Source organism: Coffea arabica, chromosome 6e (genome assembly GCF_036785885.1).
Source record: "Coffea arabica cultivar ET-39 chromosome 6e, Coffea Arabica ET-39 HiFi, whole genome shotgun sequence".
Classification (NCBI taxonomy): domain Eukaryota; kingdom Viridiplantae; phylum Streptophyta; class Magnoliopsida; order Gentianales; family Rubiaceae; genus Coffea; species Coffea arabica.
In genome coordinates, this window is record NC_092321.1 from 16,522,499 (window position 1) to 16,546,579 (window position 24,081).

General features: G+C 33.6%; 2 protein-coding genes across 2 annotated transcripts; one reads left to right on the top strand and one right to left on the bottom strand.

The window, feature by feature from the left end:
- Window positions 1-3,666: 3,666 nt before the first annotated feature.
- LOC113695557 (xylan glycosyltransferase MUCI21) lies at window positions 3,667-6,184 on the bottom strand. Its single transcript, XM_027214687.2, has 3 exons — window positions 5,721-6,184; window positions 5,540-5,620; window positions 3,667-5,127 (listed from the first exon to the last, which is right to left on the bottom strand). Exons 1-3 carry the CDS (start codon window positions 5,956-5,958, stop codon window positions 3,845-3,847), a joined length of 1,602 nt encoding a protein of 533 aa, XP_027070488.1. The 5' UTR covers window positions 5,959-6,184; the 3' UTR covers window positions 3,667-3,844.
- Window positions 6,185-18,233: 12,049 nt separating this feature from the next.
- LOC113697113 (transcription initiation factor IIB-2) lies at window positions 18,234-22,757 on the top strand. The gene is made up of 7 exons (XM_027216581.1): window positions 18,234-18,766; window positions 19,647-19,671; window positions 20,729-20,858; window positions 20,940-21,070; window positions 21,168-21,256; window positions 22,084-22,160; window positions 22,385-22,757. Exons 1-7 carry the CDS (start codon window positions 18,417-18,419, stop codon window positions 22,522-22,524), a joined length of 942 nt encoding a protein of 313 aa, XP_027072382.1. The 5' UTR covers window positions 18,234-18,416; the 3' UTR covers window positions 22,525-22,757.
- Window positions 22,758-24,081: the final 1,324 nt, after the last annotated feature.

Here is a 24,081-nt window from a genome sequence, read left to right on the forward strand (position 1 = left end):
CTCTATCTCCAAAATTTATTACTGGGTTATTGGATGGTTTGATTCAAATTAAAAATTAGGTTCAGGGATGTAATACTTTTAATTTTTAAATGTCAGGGATGAAATTGCTTCATTTTAAAAGTGAGGGACGAAAAGAATATTTTTATGAAATGTGAGGGATGAAATAGGTCATTTTCCCAAGTTTTTTACCTATATTGTTACAGTAAAATATTTCAAAAATATCATAAAAAATAGCTAATCCAAATGGAGCAAAAAGTTTTAATTCAGATTGAGCACCGGATTCAAAGAGCTTTCAAGCATACTTGAGCTTCTCGCATTTGGAAAGACATTTTTGCCTCAAAAATTTTTTTTATACAATCCAAACACGGATCTTTTGGTTTGATGTGCAACTACTAACTAGCCTAGGAGAGCTAGAGCTGGGTTGGAGCTCGAAACCTATTTGTGTCCCATTCTAGTCATAGGCGTAACATCAACAAGTTAAACACGTAACATTTGGACTGAAAAAAAAAAGATAAAGAAAAACATGCTCAGCATAACCACCCAGCATTTAACACTTTCTTGATGATCTAACTCTGAACTAAATCCCGACAACTGAAAGCTTCACAAATCACAACCCTGAAATACAACGATTAAGAGGAAAAGTGGAAAACAGAAATGTTGTTGAATGTACTAAGAGCTTACGAACATGGAAAATGGAATTAATAAGTAAAGAGAGGTTGTCTAAAGTAGAGGGATAAATATATTAGGACTAACTACGTTTTGCACCCTTGAACTTATAACAATTTTTTATTTTGGACTCTAAATTTCAATTTTGGACATTTTATATTTTAAACTTTTAGATTTTGGTTAGTTTTCATTCTCAAGTCAATAGGAAAATTGATATATAGTTTCTAACGTATTCAAATTTTAATAAATCTGAGGGCGTTTGAAGGAAATTTGTCGAAATGATTAGAAAATAAAAAACCCTTCATTGGTTAGGATTTTTTTTTAAAAGGATTAAACGTTATTTACAATGGTGCAATTAACCATTGGGATTAACCATTGGATAGGGTATTATTTGAAATATTATTTGGAATAATTACTTTAGCACTTTTTGTGATGTGATGTATGTGAGATAAAAAGGTGATTGGAAATATAAAAAGGTGGATTGGAAAATGTGTTTATGATGCAAGCAAAATATTATTTGGGATAAGTTTTGTATCCAAACACTCCTAATTAATATTGTTATTATGCTTTGAATTCTAGAAATGATAGTTGGGGGTAGGAAGAGTACGTGGAGGGATGGGACGTTAAAAAAAAATAATAGTAGAGTTAATACCAAATACTTGCAATTCAGTTATATAACAAAGTAATTCACAAATCTTGAGAGAAATACCAACATATAGTTAGACTAAACAACTCACATGATGTGAGATTTGAATTCAGAATTTATAAATCCGAAATTGTTTGAGTTAAATACCTGAGGTACTAAATTAATTCCTTTTTAAAAAATGTAAAGGAAACAAATTGGGCAGGATATCAAAATAGTAATTATTTCTTAAAATAAAGGAAGATTTCTTTCTTAGGTTGCATTTAAAAAAAAAAAAAGCGCTAACTAGTAAAATATTAGATGATATATGATATATGATATATGATTTAATTTTCACTATATAAGGAACTAAATGAAAAATACAGAATAACATGCATGTAGATGGCATAGGTAACATGTGTACTATTGGGCCTTAATTTATATCGGCGCACGGAACAAAACACAAAAGCACAAAAGCCCCATGTCTATATATGCCAGTTAGTCATTTACGATGTGATACCCATTCGGACTGGAAAAGTCAAAAACCAGCTTATCTATTTACACACTTGCGCTTCTGTGTTGCCTTCATATCTGGATACAAATTGTAATGAAAAAGACAAAATGTGAAAATGTGGACAAGAATTTGGTTATACTATAAGCTAAAATTTCTCATCATGTCTGTGAAATGTGTAGTTTTCAGATGAATCATCTGATTAGGATAATTATGACACTATGCTATTACAGTAACTTCACACTGCATTTGGCTCACAGATGAATTGCTAGTTAAGGTGAAGGATCAAACAACTTGTTTACTAGCCTAGTCTATTTGTTACATTATACTCGATCCATTGACTACTTGCAACAATTGGCATGGTATGATCTTACGAGTTGTACTTAGGCTTGAAAGATAAATTAAGTTCTTTAATATTCGAATCGAATTCGACTTGATAAGAGTTCGTTCGAGTTTGATTTGTCAGTTAGTCCTGCCAAATTTTTATAATATTTTATGTTCTATAAACTTTTGAGTTCGGCTCAACCTTGTTTTGATTAGTAGTATAAAATTGGATTTTAGATGTAAAAATTTCAAACTACTCGAACTCAACTTGAGTTTAGTTTTGATAAAATCTCGGTCGAGCTCAGTTCAGCAAATAAACAAATCAAAATTTTAAATTCATTAAAATAATTAAACAAATTTGAATACTAGAGTATTTGGCTTAAATAGACTCATTTAAAACCCCCTAGTCGTGTGACTGCGAGTTCGATGTATTTGGACAAAGTAAAAAACTAACGTGCATAAAAATAAAGAATTTAAATCATTTTCAGGTTACCACAAGACAATTAACTTCTCTATATGTCAAATTTACAAGGAACAAGAACCAAACCTATGGGCTTCATATGAATTAAGATACTAGCACGATTTAGGTGAAAGTTCGACCGCGTTGGCTCACATAGATTTAGAGTTGAGTGTGAGCATTTGATGTACAGCTCAGCAGAGTTTGAATATTTGAGTATTGGGCTTCAACGAATAAGAACCATTTGACCATGTGGGTCAAATACGCCCCATTTCAGCGAAAACAACTTTCATTTCTATACGACATATTCTAATCTTTTTCTCAACCTCAACTGATATATTACCATCGCGCCACATTTTTCACGTTAAAAATGTGATTTACAAAAAATGCGTTTTTTATCTTAAAAAATAAGTTAAAAAAGGACTAAAATGAAATTTTAAAAAATGCGATAGTTTTGACCAAAAATTTAATCTAAAAAGAATTTTTAAAAAAATGGGAATGGCCCACTTGATATTTGTCCGGAGTTTCGAAGTAACTCAAAACAAAGACTCCAGACAAAGACTCACAAGATACTAAAAGAAGAAAAAAGAGAGAACACATAACGAAAATGACTACTATAATCTCCAGGTTGTATGATACTCAAACTTCCTGGCGATATTTCCTTCGACATAGCTCTTCATCAGATGAATAATTTGACCAGAATTTGTATATTGCCAACCAGAAAAACACTTGGGACCAAAAGAATCTGGATATTATATAGCTGTATTTCTTGCATTATATAGCTGTATTATAATAGTCGTGATAGCGGATTCAGAGCTTATTTGGCATCTTGACAAAATCAAAATACAAGACGCCACGGAAAAGAAGTTTAGAAATCATTTTAAGGCTCCTAGCAAAATAAACACATATAAATGCGTAGTGTCATTTTCTTACTTTTATTTTATGTATGTGGGAGGTTTTAAATTCAAAATCTCTACCTCTTACTTGCATACATAATCTCGTTTAGGAAGGAGAATGGAGTGTAAATGACAAGTTTCGGCTTTGAAACCTCTTACTTATACTAAAAAAAATAAAAATTCATTGCTCTTGATACTGAAGGTTTGAAGCTCTTCACAAAGCATGGAGAATGTACAGCAAGAATGGTCGTTATTTTGCTACTTAATGTAACAGAAAAGAATGATTTATCTCCAATGGTACAATCCCTGTTTTCGGTTTTGACTCATTTACAGAGTTGACAAAGAATGGCCAAGAATGTCTTAGGATCTTACTGAGAATCAAGATGAAAATTCTCATTATTCTTTTTACCCATGGAGCAGTGATACGCTCGATCCAAGCGTTGTCGAAATCTGGGCAGGTTCAGCTTGATATTTTGGTGATCAAGATAGATTTTCTTGGTTAGGTCCCAACGCATATTTGTAGCTTTGTCTGGATCAGTTAGAACAACATCATTTTTGTCATACTTGTCATATAACGAGCTTTCTCTTGGGAGGATTTTGTATCCAACGTACCTCAGACCAAGTTTTTTGGCCGGTTCTCCATAGTAAGATTCTGCTGCCCAATCTGTTCCCAGAGGAATGACCTGTATGAAAACAGAACCAGGCCTCATGAACAGAAAATAAGTCATGGCTGCACCATGAACTCCAACCATGACATCACTTGAATTCAGAACTCTATACAATTTCGCGAGTTCTGTTGTTCGATCAGGCCTCAAAACCATCACTGAGAAACCAATTTGTTCTGCCATTTTCACCAGCAGATTCTCATTTTTTATTTCTCTTGACCCTTTTCTGGATATGATGGCCAGTTTTGGCTTCTTCAAGTCTTGTTTTCCTGAAGGTGTCAAAGCAAGTTTGTCCATCTTCAACTGAGCTTCGCGTTCTTCAGCCTGAATCAGTCCTCTGATTCTTGGCCAATAAGCTCGGTCTAGAAGACTATGAAAATCAACAATTGTTTTGTTTCCTTCCATCGCTGAAGGATCAATTGCGAGCTCATCGTGGATTCTCAACCCAACTATTGCTTCAGGAAAGCAATGAGTTCTTTTTTCTTCACTAAAAATAATCACTGGATAGTCTGAGAGCCGCGAAACCACATCACCATACTTGGTTAGCCACCAATCATGATAGTCAAGAATGACAAACTGAACCTTCTTTTTGAAATGCTGAGAAGTGATGTACAAAGGCAAAATCCCATCATTTATATCATGATAAACATTCCCAGTATAGCCCCCAGTTGAGAAGAAAACTGCAGGGACATCATGCCTAACATCACATTTCTTTTGAGTTGTGCTTGAATTACCCTTCTTGACAATGAGGTCTAGTTCTGCAACATTGTTCATCACACTTGTTTCCCATTTTCGAGTATACGGCTTGATCTTTTCATGTTGCAGTATCTCGTTACCATTACCATCATCTGATAGCGGTGATACATAATTATTGAAGCCATTGTTTGTGTAGAGGAAAATTGATGAGGAAGCAGAATCTGTTCTCAAATCCCCTTTCATCATGCATATATCAGACCGAATGCCGCTTCTATCACAGCATATAGTACCTGCATGTGGCCAGGGCACATTCAGAATCTTGAAATCCTCCTTTAAATATAGCAGGTATTGAAAAGCAGGGGATTACAATTCTCTCTCACCATTAATTAATTCTTCTTAAAAAGAAAACTTATCAAAGAAAGACCCAAAATCAACTCCTACAGGTTCTGATCAAACCTGAAAGTTATACTCCCTAATTCAACCAATTAAACATGATAGCAGAGCGAAAATAATAGGATCATGTTTTTAGCATATAACAGAAGGAACATCTCCTGAAAGAAAATTGGTTTTTTTTTTTTTGTGTAGAAGCAAAACATCACTCTGTTTTAAACTCCAAATACTAAAGTTTCTTGGGAACACAAGGAAAGGAAAAAAGAATGAAAAACAAAAGCAGAGAAACAGGGATATGGGCAGTAAACAAACCATTGGGAACAGCTGAACAAATGGGAGCATTTGCATCCGCTTCAGGAGAAGGTCTTTGATCTTCTTCGAAACCCAATGAATCTGCAAAATAGTTCATTTCAGAATCCAATTAATTCAACTAAAAGAACAGAAGGTAAGAACGTAACAGAAATGCAAAAACAGAGAAAGCGAAGCTACTTACATAGGAGAGAAAAAGTCGAGGAAGGACAACAGGTGAGCAGCTGGGGTGCCAAGATTAAGCAACAAGAAAGAAAAGAAAGACAAATAAAGTACAAAGGTTTTGATCTTGTCCTCTTGTTCTGAATCTGACCACAGACTAAACCAAGAAGATCGTTCGAGTTTTGTTGATCATGATCTCCAACAAGTACATGCACAACTTCACCTTTTCTCAACTGATGATACCTCTGGTTTTTCACCATTTTTTCTCTTCAATTCTCGCAAGAAAACTAATCAAAATCTCAAGAAATGAATAAATATTAGTGGGTTTTATGTGCATATAACAAAATTGACAGAGAATAGAGGAGAATTTGGGGGTTTTGTTGGTTCGGTCGAGGAAAAGTTGGCAATGGGAGGCAAAGTATATATTCTTGAAAAAAGAGAGGGAGGGAGAGGAACAGAGGAATGGATTAATTGCCTGAAAGGGGAAAAAGGAGGCTAAAGAAGGCGATTAATGAATTAACCAGTTTGGAGTATTAACTAATCTACAGTCAAAGGCGTGTTTTTTCTTGGCAAAAATGAATTTGGACAATACCGAGTACCTTGGCTGGCTTGGCTGGGCGGCAGGGCTGGCGCGGTTTCTTTTGATTTGGGGTCGGGGGGGGAACTATCAACTGGTTTGTTTTTTAGGCCAATATTACTCCCACTCTAGCCTATACTAAAGGGGAGGACCCAACTGTGCTATGAAAAAATCGACAGGATTGAACCACTATTGGATCAGACGAATGCACTATGCATCCGTATGAATTTAAACCACTTAAAGTGACAACCACATATAATAGCAAGTAGTGGGAGGCAAGGCCACCAAGCCTTAAAGACTATGGTGGTGGCCAATAGCCCAAACTATGAACGGGTTTTTCATTTTAATTATTTTGTTCTTTTTTCAGATAAAGGCCAAAGAATGGGTGAGAAAACATGTACACAATAAAATTCAGTTTTAAAGGGAAAAAAAAATTCTTAGTTCAATCTAAAATATTTTGGAAACTTTTTCTTCAAGAATTTCAATGAACTAACAATTGTGCAATCCAAGAGTTTGTACAATGAATTTTCAGTGTCTTTCCAAAGTCTCCTAGATGTTAAAAGAGGTTCATCCCCCAATCCCCAACAGAATTTCAGGCAACAGTATTCAATGCAAAATAAATAAAGAGTTCCAATGCATATGGCAATGATTCAAGGATTAACTTTGGAGTCAAATTCATTCGTTATCAAAAACGGATGCATGCAGGCATATGTTGGTGTCTTGAATTGAATTAGGAATAAGTAGAAGCATTGACCACAAACACACTGAAAACCAGTTAAGTTAATCTAGTTCAAGGGACACACTACTATGCTAAGTAATCAATGTTAATCTATTTGTCCAATTATAGTATGCATTGATATTGATTGCTTGTGTTTCACTTTTGGCTAGCAATGAAATGTATACTCTTGGGAAAAAAAAGCCCAAACAAACTTCTATTAATAAGAAGCACACCTTACCAAAACTCTTTTCAAGTCTAGGAATTTGAATTAGATTTTAAAATGGAGTGCCAATTTCCAAAAATCAATTATGGTATTTCGCTTAAGCCCTTATTTTTAAGTCTTATATTTTTAATCTCGAGGTCATCTCCAATCGAATAAATCCGGATGAATTTGACATGCACACATACTAATTAAAGAGGCGATTGATACAAAAGAGAAAATGTAAAAGAAAGCACATTTCTTTTCTTCCCTTTAATTAATTAACGATCAAGTTGTTTGTTAGCATATATATTTAGTTTAGGGCTAGATAATCGGAACACATACCTCATCAAATTACTTGCTTAACAATTAGTTCATTGTACTTGGTAAATATATTATGGTTTTGGAAATATAATGAGTGAAAGAGACAAATATATGTGACTAAACAATCAAAAACTGAACTAGGATCAAGTAGTTTTGAAATAAGGATTTGCTTTTAAACGGCTCCATTTATGTCTATACAAAATTACAAATAGGACAATAATATCACTTAGTATTTTTTTAAGGAAAACATTTTGAACCTTCAAAACCTTTTACCCTCTCCCCATGGGACAATCATTTCTTCAAGTTTCATTCCAGCAAAATAAAGAAGAATATGTTTTGAATTCCAAAATTATTCTCATCAGCAGAAAGGTGTATATTCAAAGGACCATATGGTGGGAAAAATGTAAACAAGTCGAGAAAACCTGTAGGGGAGGTAATCATAATTTAGAAAACCAAATGGGAACTGGTTGCAATTTACCCCTTAAAAAAAATCCATGTAAGCAACCTTTAGCATTGCGATTTGTACATTACAGCCACGCGCCACGCGAATCAGAGCCAAGCGAGTCGCGTGGCTTCTTGTTACTTCAACACCTAAACGAGCTTAAAGCCTTAAACTTTAATTAATATTCAATAACATTTTGCTATAGCTTTTTCTTAAAAGCTATAGACACACACTAGTATCAACTAATGTTTAACCTTTGAAGCCCTTATTTGTTTGATTTGGTCAGGTTGATTTGGTCAGTGAATAAATAACCATTGATTGATATTATTATAATGTCGATATTACAATAACAACACATAAAAAATGATATGGTATTCAAATAAATATGTTCTAATTTCCTTTTTAACCTTAAAGATTTAGAATATTTCAAGCCACTAGAAGAAGACATTTTTAATTCTTTTAATGGACAAAGAGGACAAAAGTTCATAATTAAGATAGTAGTAACATTAATTAATAAGGTGATCTTGAGATATTGACTCTTAAACCCTCTTTTTTTTTTCCCTTCCTCCTCCTAATAAAATTTGTAAATTCCCCTTAGACCAAACACATAAAATGAAATAATTATTTTGTTATTGGCTTTCTTAGAATTAAGATGTAAATAAATAAATAGGAAATATACTGAGAAAATCTAAAAATGCTTGAAGTTTTAATGTTTGGGACTTTGACCTGCAATTGATATAAGATTTCATCCAAAGTCTAAATTATAGCATTTCCTTTATTTTTTTTTTTGGGGTTTGAGTATAAGTGGGAGCTTAGAACTAGTGTAAAGTATAATCCTAGAGATGAGAATCTCGAAGAATAAAAGATTACAATAATCTGAAGTATGAAGTGAAAAAGTGACTCTTAAAAAGTAGCATTAGTGAATCTATTCCATGCTGCTGACGAACTTCAAGGATGCCGTCGCCATTTCTTTTTAACTACTCCTCTTCAATTAGTGGTAGAACTTTTATTTTCAGTCTTTTACAATTGTAAAGGAAGGATTGTGTTATAAGTAATATTCTCTAGAAGTTTACAAGTTTATGGGGGTGCTTTTTGGCAGCATGAAATGAAAGCTGATTTTAGGTTTTTAAGTTAAGAATCATTTTACGATTGTCTTTGATTACTACTTTCATCTCTATGTTTGGATTAAATAGAAAAAATAGATCTAAAATTCACCCTTAAATACCAAATCAAATTTCATTTTTAAAAATTCTAGCCAATATATACTGAAATAAGCCTCAGTTCCAAATTTTTAAGAAGATTGATAGGACAGAGCTTTCAAGCTTTCAATATATACTGTCAATTAATCCAGCCAATGGATGGCTGTTAGAGTCTTTTTCGCCGTCAAGATTCAATTCTTGGGGATAGGAAGGACTTGGAAAAATTTGTGCTATTTAGACCCACAAATTAATGAAAATAGAAAAAGAAAAAGAATTGGCAAAAGATAAACCTATCAGCGCCGAGTCAGATACAGGAAAGCCAACTTTGGCGGCATCATATTCCGTGTACGCTTCAAACCACAGAAAAGTGACACTTATCGGACGAGCGTAATGATGTGGGCTTAGTGAAAATTAGTATTATGAGTTTATGACTAATATGTTGCCACCCGTACTTCTCTCTAGGCAATGATATTGATATCTGATTTAGACGAGTAGCAAGGTTCAAATCCATGTCTTTATTATCTGATTTAGGCTTAGGAATATGCCAAAATCAATATTGTATTTCATGAAGAAATTCCATTCGAAGAGTAGCACTTATTTAGATTCTGTTTGATAATTCAATTCAATATTTAATGGATTCAGATTATAATATATTGAAACGCGTTTGATAATTAAAGATAGAACATTTGAATTAATTAACTGACACTGAATTTTCAAGGCAAAACTTGCTCTAAAAAATAAGTGAAAAGTTATTCACTTATCACTTAATGTGATATACACTCAAATGCATCATTTTTAGTACTTAACAATTCAACAATTTAATATATTCAAATTTTATATTTTGATTTTAGTTTTATCAAACACGCCCTTAATCTGGATTTTTTTTTTTTTTTTGGGTTTTGCAATGTGGCTAAGGTAGTAGATTTCAATTTAGTGTCATGACTCTTAACCAACGCAAAGTTATATACTATTGATCTCATGAAAATCCCTCAGAACCTCGGATTCAGGTCATCTACAATTATCACTATCAGTTTCAATTGCATGATAATATGTAAATAATAATATAAATAATGGCAATAATATGCAAAAACATTACAAATTTTATTACACGCTGAAATTTGGATCCTGCATTTAATTTCTCCTATCGAATTTCAAATCACCACTGTAATTGTAGAGAATCTGAATCCACTAGAACCACCACTCTTAATATAAAAATTATATTCTTTTTCAGTATAAACATCTACATGTTATGTTCATCTAACTAACCATTAATCCAATGGTTATAATTAGCCAATTCATTTATTTTTACCAGTTGGTAAAAGCAAAATATAAGACTTGGTTGCCATTTGGCGAAGAATTTATGTAATTATCTAGTAATTGAGAATAACAACATTAAGTAATCTGTTCGAATATTGGAATCTTTACTTTTCTATCAAAACTTGGTTGTTTTTTGACAAATCAACATGGAATAATTGATGTTTCAATTCAACATCCTAAGAGTCTAAAGCTACCTTAGACAGGAGAGGTACTTTAAGGATGCCAATGTAATACTCAGAAGTTTTAAAAATAAAAGATACAGCCTGCAATTTGTGCCCACAAAATTGTTTAAAAGTCAAACTTACAGCCACAAACAAATATATTATATTTTCATATATACATGAGATAAGTGCAACTATGAAGAAAAATAATAAAGGAGCACAATATAAATGTAAAATAACCCATATCATAGTAGTGACTATCCTATAATCACACGCTAATGTCAGATGAAAGTTGACCAAAACTAATGGAAGGTTTCGAATCTGAAATCTTTCACTTACACTTCCTCCTTTAGCACTATCCAACTCATCCCACCCCAACGATAAGTTTAGGTTCTAATCCCTTGGCACATGATTGAGAAGAGTACAAATGTTCTGCTCCCACGAGTAAGAAATTTGATACTGTTCTTTCTTTATTTCTTGAGAAATTTTTATATACGAAATGATTTTCATATTCAAAGCAAGTCAAACATTCTGCAGCTATAGATGTGCTTATTATGTCATTATCATTCTCATGTAATCCCCCTTGGTCAATGGCGTATACTCAATCATGGTATACTAAAATGTAACTTAAGACTGCAAAAAGGGTTTTCTTCTTCGTGGAATTGGAATAGATCTCCAAATATTCTATAATCAAATTGCATGAGCATTATCAACAAAGACGTCATGTGGGAAAGATCTCCACAAGTACATGACGCCGGATGGTGATGGACACACAAGGGCAGATGTCGCAGACATGATATGAAGTGATAAGAATTTGGCCTATGAATATCTTTTCTCCTGGTTGATTTTCAGAAAATTATTACCAGAGGATTATGGATACTGAGTATTCATAAACCCTTCAAACAAGTGTATCTTTTAAAGAAAAAACTGTTAAATTATTTTTGGTGGACTAACTTATTTTACTTGCTATTTTTGTGTCATAATTATTTTTGTTGCATGCATGCTTGCTTTCTTTTGCCGATGTACTTGCTACTTGTGCTAGTAATTTCTTTCTTCATTCGCTGAATAGTCCCATCCCATCAAAGTTAATAGGATGTTTCATTTGTTAATATGTGTCAGACATTTATATTCTATTAACTTTTGGATTAATTGAACAAACTTGAATGCAAATAAGAGTTTGGCGGAATATGTCAATCTGGCATGTTTCAATTGAGTCCTCCTTGTCTTGCTTGTTTTGAGAAATGAACTGATTACGAATTTCGTACCACAGTTGGGGTGTATTTTTCTTTTTTTGGCCCCTTCTTCTGGGTATTTACCAATATAGTGGTTCCTTCCCCCCCCCCCCCTCCCTGGCTCCTCTTTTAGATACAATGGTTCTTGATATGCTTAAGAAATGTTATAGATTTTCATTTGTCTTCTCAGAATAAATGCATATTTCTTTTGCTATTTCAAAATGTAATTTAAGGATTGCGTTTAGCAGCCATGCATGCTTCGGTACCAACAAAAATGAGGAGAATACAGTTCAAAGTCGTTTTAGGGGAGGGTTGGGTTAAGGGGTACGGTGGAGGAATTATAAGTAAAAAATTCTAAATTTAAGACTTTTTGTTTAGACCAAAAAAAAAAAAAAAGTCATTTTCCTTGAAGAGTGACTCTAAAGTCTAAACTTAAAATACTACCTTTACACTCTTTGCTTCTAAGTGAGGATAACAAAAACCAACTGACGGGTATTGGAAGGATTACACACAAAAGCCATTTCATTCTCCCACAGCCATCAAAACCTGTTTTCTCCGCTCCTCTTCATGCACAATTATTTGGAGGCGTTTGGTTCGCATTCTGGAATCGAAATCCTTATTGGGAGTATGGATTTTGATAGTTCCCCTTTACACGTTCGGTTCTAAAAGTGGAAACCTCCCTTGAGCTACTATACCAGAAAATTTTTACCAAAAACTAAAGGGATAATTTCAGAAACCGCCCTTGAGGTTTCTAGTAATATTAGACAGCTTCCCTCACGTTTTGAAAATTATGCATACCTCCCCTAAAACATAGGTTTGGGTTTCACCTTGACGATGTAAGACTAAAAAAGTATATGAATGCCCAAAATTGCTGTCATCTAAATTTCTTTAGTATGAATAATCATAAAAAAATTTTAAAAGGCAAAACATCAACAAAAGTGCAAGTTTGGGGTAATAATTTTAATACAGTCTATCAAATTATACTTTTCCATAATCCAGTAACTTTTTTTTGCTCAATAATATGAACAATTGGGTTGTTAACAGTGATGATTGCTTCCATCATCATCACTAGCAATAGTATATTTGAGTGGTAGAAGGAAGGAGACATCCACCTTTATTAGCATATTCAAGTGATAAAAGGTTACAATTTAATGGTTATGATTGAAATAGTTTGACCACAATATCTGGCCTGGTCAACAAGAATTGTTTTCCTTTTTTCTGTTATCTTTTCCCTTTTTTATCAATGGCTTGTCTTTAAAAAATTATGAAGGTTATTATAGTCATTGTCTATCATCAAAAGATGTAAGTGTAATATTGAAAATCTCAAGGGAGTTCAGTAAAATTATCAAAAACCTCAACGGAGGTTTCTGAAATTGAGGTTTCTGAAATTATCCAAAAACTAAAAAAATAGCTTAAATTTCACGCTTTTTCAAAATAATGGACGCATCACACTTGATAAATGTTACTAATTTTGGGTTTTCTTTATTTAGTCGATTTCCAAAATTAGGAATTGTACTTGTTTCGAAAATGAGAAGTGCTAAATAATGTCCCTAATTAATCCGTCAACAATTTATGTGTTTTTACCGAAACAAAATACCAAAAAAAAAAATTCTCCTCAAGTCAGTCCAACTTCGATACTGCATTTCACGCTCCACAAACAATTGCAAACATGAAGCAAGAAAGAAAGAAATTACCTGGAAAAAGTAACTAGAAAGTCGCTTTCTAGAAATTCTCTGAGTTTAATCAAATTTGGGCGTTTGGTGGGACTCAGAGAATTGAAGACCTGCAAAAAGTATGTCTAAAGCCTATGATTCGCAACCCTACTTCTACTTCTTTTCTGGATGGCAAGAAAAGCGAATAAACCATTCAAAAAGTGTCCTTCAAAAAAGCGACGGTGTTGGCTTAATAACGCCATGGAGAAAGTTACTGTTTGGATTCCTATTTTTAAGAGTGTTTATAGAAAAATATACTGCAACGATTTGATGTATGTGAAATATAAGGTGATTGAAAAATATATTCACGAAAAATGAAATTTTTTTTTGCTGAAACCAACAATCCAAACAATGCAGGGAGGGTTGTCATTTGTCAATGAGTTTGAGTTAGCCTAAACCCGGCCTCGTTCATTCCAAAAAAAGATTGATGAGTCTTGCGTGTAATAACTAATAAGACTAGCCAAGCAAAGTAGAGTTTGAATCTCAATAATAAATCCAAATTAAATGTAACTCGAATTTGAGTTTTATTAGACTCAAATTCGATTAATACTTGACCTGTTAATATATATAATTATATATATATAGTATACATATACATATACATATGTATATATACTAATTATATATTAAATGATATATATAATATATAATTGTACATATTATAACATTAAAATATTAAAAATTAATATATATATATATTTGTAATAATTTATAAATATTAATATATTATATATAATTAAATACTTGATTATGAGTTTGGGCTGGACTCAATATAAATTCGAACTCTTAGGATTGAGTCTTCTAACTTAAACTCAAACTCAAAAGGCCAAAAATCTGAAAGCCCCTAAGTCTATTTTTTTGAGTTAAGTTTGAACTTGTCAAGATTTGAGTCGTAGAGTTGGATTGCACAACGGATCTTTTGTCCCACATCCTGTGCCACTCTCTTTCACACTTTTTATTATATTGCTATTTCTCCAACAGCTTCAAAAAAGTAAAATATAATAGAAAATTAAAAAATACAGCAGAAAATTTATAAAAAATCTCATTTTTTATGCATTTTGATTTTTTGAGTTTGTTAAATTTTGTGTATTACTGAATTAATAGTTATTGGATCTTAAGAAAACAAAAAAGAAATAAAACATGATGTTTATGTTGAAAAAATAGCAATATAATAAAAAGTGTGACAGAAAGTGGCACAGGATGTGGAACTAGGGGTGTTTCGCGAATCGAGCCGCTCGGGAGCCGATCGCGAGCGGCTCGAATATGAGCTCGAGTCGAGCTCGAGCTAATTAAGTCGATCTCGAGCTAATTAAGTCGATCTCGAGCTCAAAAACATTAAGCTCCCGCTCGCGAGCTCAATTATATATATACATATATATATATTTTTATTTTTTATTTTAATAGTAAAATTACATATATATCCCTAATATTTTATTATTTGTTAAAAAAATTATTGTTTTATTCATTTTTTTTAAAAAAGTTATTTTTTATTTTTTAAAAATAAAATAATAATTATTATTTTTTTTATTTTTTAAGCTCGAGCTCGAGCTTGAGCTTGATATTTTGAGCTCGTCGAGCTCGAGCTCGAGTTCGAGCTTCACAAAATTAACTCGAGCTCGGCTCGATTAGCCAAAACTCGACTCGAGTTCGGCTCGTTTGCACCCCTATGTGGAACAGAACATCGTTGCGGATGGATTAGCACTCTAAGTCTATCGAGTTGAGCTCTTCTATTTTTTGTATGTTCTCCAAAAAGACGCCCTTAGTAGCGTAGAGTTTTGGACATTTATGCATATAGTCAGTCCTATCGACTAGCCATGCTGAGGCCCTTTAATTACGGCTTCGTTTTTTGACAAAATTTTGGCAGATTGCTCCCAAATCTTTGACAAATTTTTGACAACAGAAATTATTGCAGCAATCTGCCAAAAAATTTGTCAAATCTTTGACGTAGTTTGTCCAAATCTGACAAAATAATTTCTGTTGTCAAATTTTTGACAACAGAAATTATTGGAGCAATCTGACAAAATTTTGGATTTTGGCAGATTGCTCCCAAAATTTTTGACGTAGAGTTTTGACAAATTTTTGGCACCAGTTGCAAAAACAACAGAAATTATTTTGTCCAAATCTACAAACTACAATTCGCACGTTGATGCTTTTTCTTTTCAAATGTATAACGTGTATGTACAAAGTTTGTCTACTGTTGAAGACATGACATTACATTCCCAAGAATGATCGTCAACTCTTTGGTCCCATATTTGCACTCCGCTATAATTTTTCTTTTCAATGGGAAACTCCCAATTTTACGAATGCAACGACGAATATCCCACAGGTTTGTCCACTCCCAAAAGTTGTATATGATCCAGACAAACCGTGTTTAGTCCAAACTTGATGGTAATTCCACACTTCTCCTCGCATATAAGTAGGCGTAGATTTCACCAGATTCCATCCATCATTAACACTCCAGTTTTGCTTAGCCTCATAAGTAACTAATGAATTATATGCTACTCCCTCCGTTCCTTATTAGATGTCCTAATCCATTGTTACTTTTTATCTGTCATTTTATGATATCAAGAAAGCATTTATGAACTTTTTTCCAAATTTACCCTTGCTTACCCTTTCAACTTTCTTGAATTGGAACTCTAAATAATTAAATGACAGGTAGTATTAATTAGGTATAGTTGAAGAGAGATAAAGGGTAATTTTGAGAAGTAAAGTAAAACTTTTGTTGACTTTTAGAAAATAACCAACTTTCTTAATCTAAGAGAATTAGTTATTCAGGCCATCTAATAAAGAACGGAGGGAGTATTTCCTAAGTCAAATTAACTTGGTGCTTTTTAACTATTTCTTGGGGTAGAATTTTTTTTCTTCTTATTGTACAATTGTAAAGAAAGTGATTGAGGTATGGATATTACTCCCTAGAGATTTAAAAGCTTATAGGTATGCTCTTTTTAGCATGACAAAGAAAACTGATTTTAGGTTTATTAAGCTAAGAATCATGTTATGCTTCTCTTTGATTACTTTTTTTTTTCTTATCTATGTTTAGATTAAAACATAAATAAATCTAAAACTTGACCTGAAATACACATTGCATGGAACCGTTTCTGTCTCTTTTAACTCAACTGCAAACATTGAGTGTGTATAGATAGTCCAGTATTTGTAAAGATTTATTTGATTGTATAGTAAACATATTTTTAATCACTTTTTAATCTTTCCAACAACCTTTGACTTTCACATACATTACATAAAAAAAAAGTGTTACAGTGCTTTTTCAAACAAATTATTTCAAATAATCTCCTATCCAAACACACTCGATCAATTTTCAACTTCTAGATATGGCTTCTCTACAAAATTCTTGCAAAGAGACTGCATTTTAAACAAAATAGGCCTCACGCTTGGGTGGACTTGGTTTTTAAAGACTCGGTAGTCTGAATCGTACTGTACCATCTCATCAAGTGGTGTGACACAATATGGGTTCATTGAATCTTTGAAAATCAGGTTTGCTCAGTTCAAGTAACAAGTGTCATATTATTACTAGCATCATCATTGCTAAAAGCCTAAAACCATTTAATTGACTTCTTGGCTTGTAATTATTTAGATACGCTTAGCACTGAATTGCTGAGTCTTGTAAACTACTATTTGTAAAATATTAGCAGTGCCTCAAAAGTATTCATCCCAATGGTCTTTTGGGTTTGTAATCAGATAATTGGACACTTCTCTGTTTGAAGAAATAAACTCGTCATGTTGGCCCAATTTGATTAGTTTTCCACCCCTTGGCCCAAAAGTTTAAGGAACCACGCCCCCTTGTATGATCCATATACACAATTTTCAACCCATGCGCTATGTGGAATTTTACATTTCTATTTCTTTATTCTTTTTTTCTTTTTTTACATTTTTATTTCATTAAAATCTAATCTCTATTTAATTTACAATTGAATCATATACTGCACTATTTTTTTCAAGTCAAGTTGACTTGGACTCTTTTTGAGTCTTTGAAGCAAAATTTAAGGATACACGAGTACTAGGTCATGTACTTTCATACCTTTTTGGGGTTTAAATGCTCTTCTCGTCACAAAAGACTAGATTTAAGTGAATTAAATTTTTTCTATTATAAAAAAAGAAGGCACACAAGATAATTTTTTTTTTGTAAATATCAATGCATAATTTTAGATATATTTTCTATTATCTCCTCCAAAAATGGGAAAAAAAGGAAATACTTCCAAGAAAGATAGGAGATCAATGATTCATATGTACAATACGAAAAATCCCGCATTCAATATACTGTGAATTTAAAATGGACCTAATTATTAATATTTTATGAAAGCAAGGTTAATTCTAAACGCTTCAAAAAATTTTCGCAATTTTTACATTTCCTATGTGATTCGGAAAGAAGATTTAAATTCATACAGGATAAAAAACAAAAAAAAAAAGATAAATACTCTTGAAGAAAAGCAAATTACTAAAGGCTCAAGAAGATTTATATACTCACTCATGCAATAATTTTTTTTAAAAAAAAAACAAAGAAAAAAATCTTGAAGAAAAGGAAATTAGTAAAAGTGGAGACCGCCCGCCTTGGTGCCAGCTGTCCCCACGCCGCCCTTTACCAGACACGCCCTCTCGTCTATATATACCCCATTGACCCCTCTTCATCGTCCTCTCCTTCTTCCCCCCTTCTCCAAACCCCAGAGTAGAATAAGGCAAATTCTTCTGCTGGGTTGGAGAGAAGGCCTAGGAAGGCAGGAAAAACCATCCATCAAGAACAAGAGATCACAAAAAACCCACACAAACCCATCAAGAGAGTCTTGATCTTTTTCTTCTTTTGGTGTAGAAGATTAGTATAGTAATGATGGCGGATACGTTTTGTACGGATTGCAAGAGGAATACGGAGGTGGTATTCGACCACGCTGCGGGGGATACTGTGTGTTCCGAGTGTGGGTTAGTGTTGGAGTCGAGGTCTATCGATGAGACTTCTGAGTGGAGAACTTTTGCCGATGAATCGGGTGACCATGACCCGGTTCGTGTTGGAGGTCCGGTCAACCCTCTTCTTGGTGATTCGGGTCTTTCTACTGTGATTTCTAAGGGGCCTAATGGCTCCAATGGGGATTCGTCTCTTGCCCGGTTGCAGAATCGTGGGGGTGACCCTGATCGTGCTATTGTTTTGGCCTTTAAGGCCATTACTAATATGGCTGATAGGTCTGTTTTTGGCCCCCTATTTTTAGTGATTTTTTGCTTGAGGAATGTGTTGTGGGTTTTTCTTGGAAGATTTTCTTAAAGGTTTGGGAGTTTTAAGGTAAAACCCTTCGAGGGCTTTGCTTGATTTTGCTTAAAAACTTTGAAAAATAGTAGGAATAGTAGGATACTTAGATGTTGTGGACTGATTGCCTTTTTTTCTTTTATGGAATGAACTTGGCGTGTTTAAGGTAAATTTGTTGGAGGATTTTGTTTGATTTTGCTCATAGAATTGAAAAGTTTTTCTGTTTACATATGTAGGTGTATGTATGTTGAGGGAGAAATGACTATTGAAAAGGGTGGAATTCGTTTTGCGTAATGCTTATTTGACCGAAAGTAATGGTGGGACATTGGGAGACGAGTTTACAATTCTATCTGCTTTCTATTATTGAAGTGATGTTTCTTTTGTGCTTTAATCTGCTATTTTTGGTGAATGTGAACATTCTTGATTCATTCTGTTGCAGTCCGTTTTGGTGCGTAAAGTTAGAGTCTTTTGATTGGTTTTGTCAGTTTGTCTTGTTGTTGCTTTTCAATTAACTGAATGAAAAGTGGTTCCTTTGAACATCTGCTGTACTATGTTAATATTTGCATTTGCTGCTCAAAAATAAGTCAAGTTTTCCGTTTGATTGGCTCATGTTGATTGACAGTAGGTTGTCAAAATCAAGCATTTATTTCACAAAATCAATTTTGGACTTCTCTTTTGACTTGAATAGTTATTTAAGATATCTTTGCCGAGTCCAGGTTAATCAACTTATCCACTTGTTATAAATTTTTTTTCCTGTTATATAGATGCTTTGATGGAATGAATATGGCTATACTAACACAGGCTCTTTTTTTCTTTCAGGTTGAGCCTTGTAGCAACAATAAAGGTATTTTTTTTTCCTTTTTTTGGGTTTACTTGAAAGCTTTTGTGCAAGGTCATACATTTCCTAGTTGAATGTTTGTCAGCTTTCGGAGTTTTGTTTCCCCTTTGTGTGGGCCCACATTTTTGCAAGATTTTCTTTTCTTTTTTTTTTTGGAGGGGGGGGGGGGTGGGAGTTGTAGGAAGCGTGTTCGTTTTTTTTGGTGTTCCATTTGAGTAAATGGAAAGTGTTTGTTCAGTTGGGCTGAAAATTATAAGTTTGGCATTTCTCTCCTATGCCAGAGGGTGGGAAGGCTTCTGAAGTCCAACTCTGTACATGCTTTTGCCACTTGACTGGATCAAACAACGAAATGATGCTAATTTGTCCTTTTGTCAGCACATATTATAAAGGCCTCATTCTGAGATGATACTTCATGTATTTAGTTATGGTGCAATTATATTTCAATGTGCCTATCATGTTGTTTTTTTGAAGCACCTACCATGTTATTTTAGAGGATGGTGATCCTAGATTTACCTCGCATCTTTTTCTCAAAATGTTTCTGGTGCTTCTAAATTGAAAGGATATGGTAGTCTATCATCTCATACGAAAAACTTTGTTTCACAAAATTTTTGTGCTGTTTCTATTTGCCCTTGGATAGCCAGCACGCTTTGTGCAAGTACATCCTTTGCATCGCATCCTTGGAAACATGTTTTAATGTTTAATTGACTTTCCCGTGTTGTTGAGTTCCATTTGAAAAGTGTCTGGTTCTTCTTAGGGTGTGCTTGGATTTTGTTGGATGCTTTTTGTATTTGGGCACTAGAACTTGGCTGGAATTTCTGATTGTCATTTTTGCATTTTAAGAATTTGACTGGATTGGCTTTGGAAGGTGTGAGATGATATAACTTTTCTAGTGCCTTTTTTAAAACAAAAAGGTTATGAAAAGTTCTTTCCTTCTCCTGCTATGTATTTGAAGTAATAAGATGCTGAATTAATTAATATTTTTATAGTTTGTGTTTCCATAAGGAAAACAATTACTATTGTCATTTGTTAAATATTGTGTTGCTTATTATTTTTTGATATGAAGGATCGAGCAAGTGAGATATATAAAAGGTTGGAGGATCAGAAGTGTACCCGGGGAAGAAATTTGGATGCATTAGTGGCTGCCTGCATTTACATTGCTTGTAGGCAAGAAGGCAAGGCACGCACTGTAAAAGGTGCCTTCTAATGCATTCATACACGTGATTTATTCTGGTTTTGTGTGTATGAACTCTTCTGAGCCTCTAGCTTTAAACTAGAAATTTGCTCTATCGCCAATGGAGCTACAAAGAAGGAAATTGGCCGAGCAAAAGAGTTTATTGTTAAGCAATTGAAGGTTGAAATGGGTGAATCTATGGAGATGGGAACAATACATGCAGGAGACTATCTGGTGAGTTCTTCTGAAACTTTAGGTTACAGTGTAGAAGTTCAGTAATCTGTGGTTCAGTATTAATGACCTGTAACTCTTTGGCTTCTATATGTTTCAGAGACGTTTTTGTTCTAATCTTGGTATGAGTAATGAAGAGATTAAAGCTGTCCAGGAAACAGTTCAGAAGTCTGAAGAATTTGATATAAGGTATTTTTTTATTGCTTTATTAATAATTTCCTTGCTTGTCCTCTTATACCTGCCTGAACTATCTCCACTAGAAGTGAATCCTTGTGCTTCTGTGAATTATTGATGTATTGGCAATTTCCTTGTCCTGCTTTGCAAGGGCATTTTCTTTCTTGCTGGATACAGCATATGTGTATGACATATGTAGGTTCCCTGCAGGTCTATAACATTTAGACATCCTTTAGGTGCAATGCTATTCTATTGTATGTTGAGTAATCATTTGAAAATTAGATGCTCAAAATGATGCATTCTGATGGTCCTGTAAGTTGAAAGATAGTTAGTCAGGAGCAGAAAAAGAAGTACATTTTTCTGATGTCAGGATAGGTGGTTAACATGCAATAAGAGTCCAGTGATGAGCTGTACTTAAAAACCTATGTTTTTTGAGAATCAGGAATGGCAAATTGCTGCCGGTATTCAACAGCCAATAAAGGAAGCATGTAAAAATTGACATAAATAATTGATGGGCAGTGATTGTCTGCAGAACATGGTTCTTTTGAGTTTGAGATGCAGCAAAAAAGTTTTAATTGAATTCTTGGAGAAGTTTTGTGGAGTCAAATCTGTGGCTTCAAGAAGTTTTTGGTTTCGTCTGGATGGTGTACCAAGTAGTCTGGTACTGGACATGATTTGTAGGGTGATCAATCAAGTATTTTGGTTTTGCCTGTGAAAATGGATTTACACATTTAATATTGCTGTCTGTTATTAAAAACAGTGAGATTCCATGGCATGTGACTGATATCGTGTTGTGATTGGTAAACAACATTCTTTCATATTTTTATTTTCTCCTATTGCAGGAGAAGCCCGATATCTATAGCTGCTGCAATAATTTACATGATAACGCAGCTCTCAGATTCAAGGAAGCCCTTGCGAGGTTTGAGCATTTACCATTTTATTTCATTCATGGTGGGGAACTTTAAATAGTTTAAGAAGATTTATACTGACTTGGCGGAGTTGCAGAATAGGTTATTAAATCTCCCTCGTTGCCAGAAAAATATTGTACAGTACTGTTGTCTGATCTTTGGGTTGTCATTGAGTTGGTTACATCTGCTCTACTTTTTCATTGTACATGTGTGTGATTGGAATAGTATCTTGCAGATATTTCTATTGCTACTACAGTTGCTGAAGGGACAATCAAGAATGCCTACAAGGACCTCTTTCCCCATGCTTCGAAAATAATACCAGAGTGGTATGCCAAGGAAAAAGACCTCAAGAGCCTTGCCAATCCAAAATCCTAGATGGTGTGATGGTCGTTGCAGATTAGGCTTTATTTGTATGTTGCATTTGTAGAGGGAAAAACCTGCATCAACTTTTTCTTTTTTAGTTCTTTTTTGTCACTTTGCTTTTCCCCTTGTATCGGTATAGATGATTAAACAAGTTAATTTTGGATGTCTGAGTGTACAATTGAAAATTTTTCACACAGGCCACCATCAATTCATTAATGAAGAGTTTCTTCCCAATTTTCTTTGAATTTCTTGCTCTTGTGTTTCTGGAATGGGTGGATTGTTCGTTTTCTCATGCTTGGCTATGGATTCATTAGCCTCTGGTGCGGCTGCTCAACCTTGGTGTAGGTTATTACTGGATAGTCTACACCACCTTCAAAGAACCACAGTTCAGTGGATATTCTGATGTTGAAGCTTCAATTCAGTGTCATAATTTAGGAATTCATGAATGAATAGGATTACACTAATCAATAGTCCGTCAAAACTAGTTGGAATATAAAGCTTTACATTGAAATCATTATAAAGTGTAACAAATTAAATGTTATATAATTGAAATTCAAAAAAAGGTTAAGAATCAAATTGCCCTGTGGGTGGTTTCAAAACCTACTCATAACCCATTGACACTTTAGATTAAAGTGATAATGTGATGGAAGCCATTTAACTACTGGTAACAATATCCAATTATCTTATTTCCCAATTCTATGCAGTTGTGAGTCACAATTTAGTGGTCTTTTTTTTTTCTTTCACCAATGATGAGTGGGATTTAAGAAGCATAGAAAGAAAAGGAGGATTTGAATTCGACGCTCTTAATTCTTGAGTTTTCAACTATAGTCACTAGACCAAGGTTTCGTAAGCAGTTGCCGTTTTAGTTTGTTAATTGCATAATTTAGGAATTTTATGTTAAAAGATAGGAAGTGATTTGTTCATGAAAAGTTGGACATTTTAGCAAATATCTATGTCATGAGTGATAATTGGCCAAATCTGTTTATTATCTGTTTTAGGTCAAAATTAAAAACATTAAGATTAGATTAATTTTTGTCCTAACTGTATTTAATTATCCTTTTTCTTGAAGTATTTTAAAAATGTTTTTAGGTTAGAAAACTTTAAACATGTTTTTGTCTCTCTCTCTCTCTCTCCCTCCTTCAACCCGTACTCTCTCTCCTCCAATTTGATGAAAGTGGGAGAATGGGAGGCGACTGCAGTATAGTGTTGAAGGGAGTGTTGGGTTGGAGAGGTGAGGGAAGGTCGTTTGAGGGAGATGGAGTTATTGGTGAGAAAAGGGATGTTAATGTGTGTGTGTGTGTGTGTGTTAGTGTTATTTTTTTAGGTGTATCTTAATAATTATTGAGTTTTATGAATGTGAAATTATGGATGCATTTTTTTATGAAAATGATTTTTTTAAAGAATAACATTTTTATATATTGTCAGCGTAAAGATTTTTTAACAAACAGGTTCAGATTATATCACAGAATATGAATTTAAATCATGCATATATGACATACATTCAAAATTGTTAGTGTGAAAAAATCATTATTCTGTCAATCCATTACACGTTAATCCTTTTTTAAAAGC